The sequence below is a fragment of the Lactuca serriola genome, chromosome 3 (assembly GCF_051521515.1).
Source record: "Lactuca serriola cultivar US96UC23 chromosome 3, Lser_US96UC23_V15, whole genome shotgun sequence".
Taxonomy (NCBI): domain Eukaryota; kingdom Viridiplantae; phylum Streptophyta; class Magnoliopsida; order Asterales; family Asteraceae; genus Lactuca; species Lactuca serriola.
In genome coordinates, this window is record NC_136410.1 from 126,902,349 (window position 1) to 126,913,580 (window position 11,232).

Below are 11,232 nucleotides of genomic sequence, written 5' to 3' on the forward strand. Positions count from 1 at the left end.
CACCTAACACCCTACCCCTACCCCTTAGATTGAAAACACGTTTCTTCTCTTTAGGGTTATTTGGTAACGTCTCTACCATCACCATACTCCTTTTTCCACAACCTCACCTTCATCTTCTTTAACGACCCACCCATCATCCACATCTATCTACTTTGGCTACCTAGTCCCGTTCACCACTGCTCTCCTTGTCCACACCCTGATTAAACCCACCGATAACCACATTACCCATATATTCCCGAGAGGAATACCAGGCTACATATCCTCCACACACACACACACACACATATATATATATATATATATTATTTCTTTTTTCTCTCACCCTAATACCTTTGGATGTGTTTTAGAAAATATATACTGTTCCTTAAACCACTTCTACCACTGCTAAATCTTACCAATGGAGCCACCATCAATTTTGAAGGAATGGAAATATGTCTTTCACACCACCTTCATCATGAACACTAAACTTGAGAAAAAAAAAAAAGAAATCCAATATAAAAGACTGTCTATATCCACTTCCATGCAACCAATTATTTTTCCCTCTATGGTCATTATTAGTTCTCAACTGATGTAATCCCTTCCACAATTCCAAACTCACATACAACACCGTCTCCCTTACTACATTTACACATCTGCTCTTTTTTTTTTTTTTAATTATCTTTCTCTCTTAATGATTAATATCAAATTGTTCCCTTAGATTCAATTTTTCCTTAATGCCAACAATCAATCAGCAAATGTATCATTTGATCTTATCCCTTATTTCCTCCCACTATCTTAATTTATAGAGCGTTATGGATCTGTTGACCGATCCCTTATCAAGAAATCGAGTGTATTAGTCGATCAATCCAATTATAGTTGAATCAAATATATTATTAATTGTTGAAACTGTATATTTTTTCTTGGTTTTGTGAAATTAAAATGTATATGAGTTGGTTCAACTATATTTCTTATCTTGTAGCAGAAAACTCAACACTTATTTGAATAAGGTTTTGAGGAAAATTTTGATCTTCTAAGAGGAGAACACAAAGATGACGGTGGAGATGATAAAGTGGTTACAAGTGGTGGTGGTTGTTGAGTATGGATAGTAATAATGTTGGTGGTACGGCTAGTATTGATGGTGTGTTTTTCTTGTTGGGAATATTGATGCACGAACATCGGTCGAAATGTTAGTATCTAACCAGAGAAGATGATAGTTGTCGGAAGGAGGCAATGGTCGGAAGAAATGCGACATAGTGTCAAGCAGGCGGAGGCATTAGGTTAACGAATTAGAAAGCGAGACTCACCTATAACTTTAACTATAATCATATGTAAATAAATATCTACGTAAAAAGATAATTTAATAGTGACTTAACAGACTAAATTAAACGATGTTAAATTTATTTACTAAATCTACAATAAAACTATGAAATAAATATTATTTTTACAAGGAACTACATCAGCCAAAAAAAAAATACAAACTTACGAACTATTTTAAAGTTTTGACTTTTGAAAATAATCTAATGTATAGCAAAAAAAGTAAAAATTATATAATTATAATTCAAAATAACAATTTAAAAACCAATAGTCCTTTTTTTAATTATTTAAACTTTAAGTCCTTTTCTTGTACATCTTCAATATTTATATAGTCATTTTCATTAATATATCTCTATCTCTATCTCTCTCTATATATATTGTATATTCAATTGTGACCATGATCTAAAATTTGTCGGCTCAAAATTCAGAAATATTATTTATTTAATTGTTTAAAAAATAAGAAAAAAACTTATTACATAGATTCAAGTTTCAGGGCACACAGCTCAAGCTCAAGCTCACAAACCCTTTTGTTGCTTTCTGCTTAATGGAGGGACCTTAAAATCCTCTTTCTCTCTCTTCATCCATTCATACCTTTCTCCCCCCCTCTTCTTCATCACAATTCTCACCTTCTTTCTCTCAAGCCTACTCTCGTTGCTCATCTTCATCTTCTCCACCGACTGATTTTCAGGTATGTTGTTTCTGATCATCATTCAGCTAAACTCCAAAATCATTTTTTTTTCTTCTAAAAGTCGAGATCTGGATTACGCTTTACAGTCATTCCTCTTGCAACCTTTTCGCGATTTTTTCTAATGCTTAAAAAATCAGTTTGCATGTGCATAATGTTTGCGTTCTTTGTGTTCTGGATTTTTTTGGCAAAAGTTTCTTCTCTACAGCTGTCTGATTGTCCTTCGGATGATTTATTAACCGGAGCATTATTGTTTCGAGCTTTAAGACGGAATTTCCGGTCATTTATTGCATATTTTAACTTTTTTATTTTTTTTCCTGATATAAATGCGGAAAATAGATCTACAGCTTCTTCTATGTATGTTCTGGATTTCATCGGAAGAAAAAAAATCGAAGATAGTTAGGTTTTTCCGTTTACTTTTTAGCCTAGTTTGAAGATTGATGACAACAATCCGTAACACATTCATAATCAGTGTTAATTTCTTACTCATTCGTTGATTTTAGTCGATCGATACTCGATAATTTTAATTCCCGAATTTATGAAAATCTGCTTCATTTATTACTTATATCTCTCATGAATTTCGCTTTATGCTCCACCTCCATAAAAATCCCCAAATGAATACTGTCAATTTTTTTTTTCCTTTATCTAAATTGATCGACTTTATGATTCCATACTTATTACAGCAGGTTTGACTAACAAATCAAGAACTTTGGGCACCCGATGTCTCCACAACTCTTAGGCGTTCAAGAACACATACAAGGGAACACCTCCTTCCCCACTTCCACATGCTCCATGGAATCAAATTACCAGAAAATCCCTGGATTAACTGAAAGAAATTACCTCGGATTCTCTGATTGTTCCTCTGTCGACAGCTCAAACGTCTCCACCATATCAGAAGTCAACAAAAACAGTCTCAACCTTAAAGCAACCGAATTAAGACTAGGCCTTCCAGGATCCCAATCACCAGAAAGAGATCAAGAAAACAGCTTAACAAGCTCTGAAAAACTCGATGAAAAACCCTTGTTTCCATTACTCCCTTCTTCTTCTTCTTCACAAAAGATTATCTCATCTGGACACAAAAGGGTATTCACTGATACCATGGACAGTTCTTCTGAAACAAAAGGAGTCATATCATCAAATTCTGAGCTTCCATCAATTAAATGTTCAACTCCTATTAGCAAAGTAAACAACAACTCCAATCCTCCTTCTTCCAAGTAAGTAAATTTCTTCATTCAATGATTCAATGATTCAATCTCTGTTTTTTTTTTTCACAAATTTGGATTAAATTTTACAGAGCTCAAGTGGTGGGGTGGCCTCCAGTTAGATCATTTCGCAAGAACATGTTAGCTGTAAATTCAAAGAACAATGATGAAGTAGATGGAAAGCCTGGACTTAGTGCTTTATTTGTAAAAGTTAGTATGGATGGAGCTCCTTATTTAAGGAAAGTTGATCTCAGAGGCTACTCTACTTATCAAGAACTTTCTTCAGCTCTTGAGAAAATGTTTAGTTGTTTCACCATTGGTTAGTTAAAGTTTCTCTTGTTTTAAACAAAAGTTCATAATCTTTTTTGCATTTTTATATCTCAAATGAAAAAAATCTTTCATTGAAGGTCAATGTGGATCACAAGGAGGTCCATTAAGGGGGAGTCTAAGTGAGAGCAAGTTGAGGGATCTTTTACATGGATCAGAGTATGTTGTTACATATGAAGATAAAGATGGTGATTGGATGCTTGTGGGAGATGTTCCATGGGAGTAAGTACACTAAGTAACAATGGTTATTCTAGTTTAATGAGTTTGACTTATATTGACTTTTGATTTTATTGTTGCTGTAGTATGTTTATCGGTTCATGCAAGAGGTTGAAGATCATGAAAGGCTCTGATGCTATTGGTTTAGGTATACTTAATCTTTTAAGACTATGTTTGGCTGACTAACTGAAAAGCTAGCTGATAGTTGAAAGACTATCTAAAAAGCTAAGCTAGCTAGCTGACAAAAAACGACGTTTGGTAAAAACTAGTTGATAAGCTGGCTGAAAGATATAAAATGATATAAAAGGACATTAGAAGAATATGTTTTTTATAATTAATTAAGGGTATATTCGAGAAATTTTCAAAAAGCTCCTGAAAAGTTACTCAAAGTAGCTTTTCAAAAAACTAATTTATCAGCTACTTTTGGGCTTGCCAAACATGACAATTTAGGCTATGTTTGACGTACCAACTGATAGCTGGAAAACTAGTTGTTAAAAAAAATGAAATGCTAGTTGATAAAAAATGTCGTTTGGTAAAAACTAGCCGAAAGATATAAAATGATATAAATTGACATTTAAAAGAATGTGTTTCTATAATTAATTAAGGGATATATTTGAATTTTTTTAAAAAGCTCCTAAAAAGCTACTCAAAGTAGCTTTTTAAAAAAGACTAATTTATCAGCTACTTTTTGGTTTGCCAAACATAACAACTTAAAAAAGCTCGAAAAACAAGCTAGCTTATCGCACGCCAAACATAACCGATAGCTGAAAAACTAGCAGACAAAAACGACGTTTGGTAAAACTAGTTGAGAAGATATAAAATGACAAAAGGACGTTTTGAAAAATATATTTTTTATAATTAATCATGGATATATTCGAGAAATTTTCAAAAAGCTTCTGAAAAGCTACTCAGAGTGGCTTGTCAAACATGACAATTTAAAAAAGCTCGAAAAATAAACTAGTTTATCAGCTAACTGTGTCGTGCCAAACACAGCCTTTAATATAACCCCATAACCATTTTTTTAATGAATCCACAGCTCCTAGGGCAAGTGTAAAATCAAACAATAGAAACTAGCAAAATAACTGCAAATGGTTGGAAGACTGAAGATTAGGTTTTGGTTCGGGTGGGTAGAGGAAACGGGTCGGGTCGGATCGGGTCGGACTGCAGTTATGTGTTAGGTTCTCTTATTTTCCGGTTGCAGTTCCCACATGACTCTTCCATGGAGATAAGTCTCTTTACTTCCTTATTACCATTAAAATGCCATGCTTTGCTTAGCTTTTAATATATTTTGATTGTAGGAATGTTTGGTGTTTCATGTAGTAGTTGTATTTTGTGTGTGATTTCAAAACATTAAATGTTCATTGTTGTTCCTCAAACTACATGTATGTAGTTGTAGTTGATTGTGTCTAATGATATTGTTATGTGGATTGTGCTATGATTTTGAATTACCTTTGTATCTTAGTATTCTTCGTATACCTTTCAACTCATTTTCGATGTAGAGTTGTTACAAACAAAGTTGAAAAATCAAAATAGCATTTGCAAAAAATTGTTTAATATTTAAAATCTACATCCCAAAAACATAATATATATAAAAAATATACTATAATTGAATTTTAAATTTAATTTATGATACCTTAACCACGAACTTGTAAAATCATATTTTTCATTTCTTCTCGATGAAAACAATCGATTAAAATTTGATAACAAAATGCTTTGGCCTTTCTTGTTTCAATGTCGCACATTTTGAATGTTTGATCTACTTTTTGAGCTTAAATTTCTTGAACAACAATCAATGATCTCTTTTTTAATCATGGTACATGTTAATAGGCAATTAACCCGAAACAATTTCAACTTGACATTTGAAACATCTTTCATTTTGTGCTTTTAGCCATTTTATAAGTTCTATGATATTTCCTTTATTAAAAGATTCTTTGTTTTCTCAATACCTATGAAATGCTAATCCTTATCGTAATAGATTAGGGATGAGCGTAGGCGGGTACCCGCCTCATTTGGCGAGAACCGGAACCGGCGGTTCCTAGAAAGTTAGAACCGGAACCGGAACCGAAACCGGAACCGAAACCGCTCTAGGCGGTTCTTAAATATTTGGAACCAGTCCCGGAACCGGCAGTTCCGGTTCCGGGAGCGGGTAACCCGGTCGCATTAATTTTGTTAACTTTTTTCAACAAAACCGCAATTTAGTTCGATCCAAATTAAATCAATTCGGACCAAAGACGGACAAAATCGAACCAATATATTCTAAACCGGTCTAAGTAACACACCTTTATATATATATATATATATATATATATATATATATATATATATATATATATATATATATAAACCGGTTCCGACGGGTACCCAGCGGGTAGCGGTTCCGAAAAAACGAGAACCGGTACCGGAATCGCCTTAGGCGGTTCCATAACTTTAGGAATCGGAACCGCCTAAGGTGGTTCCGGTTCCAAAACCGACAGTTCCGAGGCGATTCCGGTTCCAAAAGCGGATATCCGGTTCCGATGCTCATCCCTATAATAGATCGCATAAACAAGAATTTGAAGCTTTCAATTATATTTTGTCATTGTATGCTTTGGCAAAAACAACATGTATTGTTTTATTTTTACAATCTCTTCATTTCATATATTTCTCATAAGCCACATTATGAGCTCTTTTAAGTCGCAACTTCACAAGCATGTTTTGTAAGCTATTTCGTTTCTTCTATGAACGAAATCCTCTATTAACAAATGCATCTTCTTATAGATTAACTTTAACTTCACATTTGAACAAGTAAAAAATAAATAAAAAGTCGCACCATTCTCAATACTGACCCAATACCATTTTTTTAAGCCAAAACATAATAAAGGGGGGTAAATTACACGAATGATCCCTATGGTTTAGGGTAACTTATGCGTTTGGTCCCTAAGTTATTTTTCTAACTCGGAAGGTCTCTATTGTTTGTTTTTGTTACACGATTGGTCCCTGTCTTACATAAAAAGTATATTTTTTCTTGATCTTTTAATTTATTTAAATAAACCCACCCTCAACCCCACCTCCTCACCTTATCTTATCTATCTTATATTTTTTCCCTATTTAAATAATTGTCTTTTTACGTAAGATAAGGACCAAACGCATAACAAAAACAAACAATAGGAAGCAAGCGTGTAACAATAACAAACAATAGGGACCTTCCGAATTAAAAAAATAAGTTAGGGACCAAACGTATAAATTACCCCAAACCATAGGGACCATTCGTATAATTTACTCTACTAAGGGAGTGTGTGAAATGTTCATTGACTTATTGAAGTTTGACGCAGATAATATAGTGTTTTAAGTGTTGGTGTATCAAGATTTCATAAACACTTATCAACTTAATAAAAAAAATTTTAAGTTATTTCTTCCTTATTAACTTATTTACAGAGTTCTCGATAAGTTACTTCCATATTACACGAATATACGTATAAACACAATTTGCTAAACACTAAAAAGATATCTTATCAACTTATTATGTTTTAGTATCAGATAAGTTAATCAAAATATTTTTTAGACTCCGTTTTAATATTTGATAAGTTAATAAACATTACTAAAAACATAAGGTTTTAAACAATCTCAAACACCCCTGAAGTGACATTGGTCTCCAATACCTATCGTAGGACATGAATGACTTTTTGATTGATAAGGCCTAAGAATTTATGCTTGCTTAACATAATTTCGTCGATTTAAAAGATAATCCATAATTATTATTCTTTCATGGGGATCATGAAGAAGAAGTTGAACATCATAAACCAATTCATCATCTTCTAATAGTACATTATTAGCATCCGAACTACCAAAATTTGTATCACAGTAAAGAACATAAAGTTTCTTGAAATTTCATTTTATTTAAGGGTTAGTATATAAAAAACTTTATATTGAGTTTTATTTTATTATTTTTTTAAAATTCAAGTTTATTTTTTCATGAAAAAGACCTTACGTTTTTTCATTTCATCGAAAAAAACTTTAATTTTTATTTTATACGAAAAAAAATCCTCAACCTTTTATTTTTTTTCAAGAAAACCCTCGCATTACACAATTTCTTTTTGGAAAACAAACCGCTAACCATGCTAAATAAAAAAAAAATTAAAAAATCAATATCTTTTTTAGGAAAAATAAAATAAAGTTGTGGTTTAATCTAAAAAACACGATATATAAGGGTTTTTTTATTTTTTTATTTTTTATAATGATATCAACAATTTATTAACATAAGTTGTCGAATAACTAGATGAGTGTGAGATTAAGGGTGCGTTTGATTGTGAAATTTTTTCCAGTTTTGTAAGAAAATATTTCAAGAAAAACGGAAATTTTGAAAACGTGTTTGGTTCGTTCAGTTTTCCAAAATTTTCCAAGAAAATGAAAATTTTCAGTTTTCCAAATTGTATGTAAATTAGAAAAGTGATTTTTACAGTTTTCCAAAGTTTTCCAAATTTTTAAGATGGAAAATAAAAACTCCCCCGGTTTCAACCAAACGCGTTTTCTAAAATTTTCATTGAAATTTGAAAACGAAAACTCAACTCTATTTTCTAAAAACATTTTCTTAGAAAATGAAAACAGTTTTCCATAACCAAACACATCCTAACCGTTTAAAAAAAATACATTATTTTCCCTTGTATTTTTTTTTTTATGTAGTTACTCATTATTTCAAACAGTGCCTACAGTATAAACTTATGTAATCAATATTAAATAACCACTTGGCAATAACATAACAATCAAAAGGTCTAAACAATCAAACTCAAACTTGATGATTATAATTCTCTAAAGGTCTAAACAGTAAACTAGTTATTAAAAACAAAAGGAAAAACACACGTTAATATATTATGGCTATGTTCAACAATTGAATAAGACCACAAATCGACGATCAATATTCACGAATTGACATTGATTTCAATGTGGAACTGGACAAAAAGAAGCAGCGACACTCGGTAGGAAAGAAATAAATAGGCGTTAATTATTGGGATATGGGCCTTACGTGACCATGTGGGCTTCGAATGACCCATACCCATGGGCTCTTGATAGAAAAGGAAAGCATGTTACATGTAATGTGGTCTTTAAGATGTCATTGCACAATTAATTTTTAATGGTAAGTAAAGTTTTTTTTAGTGCATTTTAAATTATAAACTTTCATCTGTACTCGAGGACTGTAAGGTCTCGTTTGATTTTCTACAAAAATATTTTTTGAACACTTTTCCCTTCTGACGGGTAGACGTTTCTCAAGTGCACGTCTTCTTCCGCAAACATGGAAAAAGACAAAATACATTTAACCACTTCCAAAACAAACAGCACCTAAGTCTAAGGTCGGTGAAGATACCGGTGAGTTGGTTCCTCTCTATCTTCATAGACCCATCTGTTAACTTTTTTTTTTTTTTTTTTTTTTTTTTTTTTTTTTTTTTTTTTCATTCGGTTCTTCCAAGTGAGCAAAATCACAAAAACTTTATAGTGAGTTTCAAATAACACACTCCATACATCATAGTTAAGTTGATGCAAATCAAGGATAAATGAAATCGGTGCCTTGATGTTTGTTATACCATACGGTTTTTCAGAGACAACAATTTTGTTCAGTTGTCCCTCACCCATTGATGATCATGCAGGGCCGGTCAAGACGGTGGGCAACCCGGGCGACCGCTCAGGGCCCACGACTCCAGGGGCCCAAAATTTATGGGTTATATAGTGTATATATATAAACCAATTATTACTAAAACGATTTTTAGAGCTTAAAGTTGGTTCAAACTCAAACCAGCCCAAAACATAAACAATTTGGCTTGTTTGTTATTGCTAATTGAACGTGTTTATAGTGAAGAATAATAGATATTTTTTGTTAATTTTTATTATATTTGTCTTTAAGGGGCCATTTTTTGTCTTTTTGCCCTGAACCCTATATACGTTTGGACCGGCCCTGTGATCATGAAACATAAAACAATATAAGAAGAGAAAATGAGAAGGAATTGACACAGGATGAGAGAAAACGCACTGGGTATGCTTTGATAATGTAACAATATAATTTCTGAATGATTTTACTTCTCATTCCAATGATATAGATATATACAAAGACACATATAGGACTGGATACAAAACAAGGATAATTACAAATAATATATAACACTAACAATCACATCAATGATCGAGTTCTAATAACATTGATTGAGAGGGTGAATCGAGGGTTTGCTCATTTGAGCCATACACATACAATGTGTTTGTAGAAATACCCCACTAAAGTTAAATCTATGAAATGAGAAAGATTGAAACTACCACTCAAGATGTATCTACTTGGAAAAAGGAAGAACTATAACAAGTACAGAATAAACAAATACTAGACATGGGTTAAGCCATAGTCAAATTCATAATGTTTTCCTGCTGGATTTGCTTGCTTGTTACAATAGTTTGTGGTTGTCTATATCGTTGTTATGTTCATCACTCGATGTGGTTTAGTTACATAAAATCTTCTTTGGATTATTTGGATCCTTTGGGTAATAGTGTCATCTATTGTAGTTGGGTTATTCATGAGCATAACATTCTTGTTTTTCAGGTGTATGATTTGAAAAAAAAAGGAAGGAAATGACTATCCTCTTCTTCATATGTACCATTTAAGGGATGTGAATGGATAGTCAGGAGGTTTAGAATTATATATATATATATATATATATATATATATATATATATATATATATATATATATATATATATATATATATATATATATATATATATATATATATATATATTATTCATATATGCATAATTTTCTTTAGCTAATATGATGAATAAATAAGAAACAATTTTCTTTTGACTTGTAAATAATGTTTTTAAAACACATGCATGTAGAAGAATAAAATAAGCTTGTTTTATTTTCTAATAATACTAACATATGAAATTGATTAGGATAAAATTCATAATCATTATCTAAATAAAACAAAAAAAAAAATCTTGAAAAATCCAAAAAGTAGAAAATATCCTTTTGAGCCCTTTAATAGTCTCGAATAACAGCAAAACATCTTCCGTCATGTTAAATCTATGAGTTTTGTAAATCACCAATGCACCGTGAAAATTTTATTGAAATTCGAGACTAAATCATTACGATATATTTTGGTGGTGATGTTACTAAGTTTTCATTCCTACTAGTTGTGAAACTCATGTAATACATGAGTTAATTTAACAAAAAAAAACTAAATATAAATGTCAAAATATTTAAAAACTTTGCATTTATAAAAAAATAAGAAAAATAATGAATTATTACAATGAAAAAAAATTAATTTTTAAATTTAAATAAATAAAAGAAACTAATGAGCTTGAGAATTTTGACATTAAACTGTATTAGCGCGTTAAAACCCTGAAAATAAAACCCTAAGGGGGAATTCGCATGCTTAAGTAGGGTCAGGCAGAACCGTTGTTGCCTGATGGGAACTTCCCCTGAAATTCAATTTATAAGGCATTTGAAAGCCCATGTATCAGAGTCTCATTAATAAAATTGATATCCATTTATTA

General features: G+C 31.7%; 1 protein-coding gene across 2 annotated transcripts; it reads left to right on the plus strand.

Moving 5' to 3' along the window:
* The first annotated feature begins 1,717 nt into the window (after positions 1 to 1,717).
* LOC145093134 (auxin-responsive protein IAA9-like) lies at positions 1,718 to 5,158 on the plus strand. 2 transcript variants are annotated; one of them, XM_079031205.1, is made up of 6 exons: positions 1,718 to 1,981; positions 2,662 to 3,192; positions 3,273 to 3,499; positions 3,588 to 3,729; positions 3,810 to 3,871; positions 4,760 to 5,158. In XM_079031205.1, exons 2-6 carry the CDS (start codon positions 2,699 to 2,701, stop codon positions 4,795 to 4,797), a joined length of 963 nt encoding a protein of 320 aa, XP_078887331.1. In that variant the 5' UTR covers positions 1,718 to 1,981; positions 2,662 to 2,698; the 3' UTR covers positions 4,798 to 5,158. The 2 variants fall into 2 exon arrangements, with proteins under 2 accessions (XP_078887331.1, XP_078887332.1); XM_079031206.1 differs by having other exon boundaries at positions 2,665 to 3,192.
* Positions 5,159 to 11,232: the final 6,074 nt, after the last annotated feature.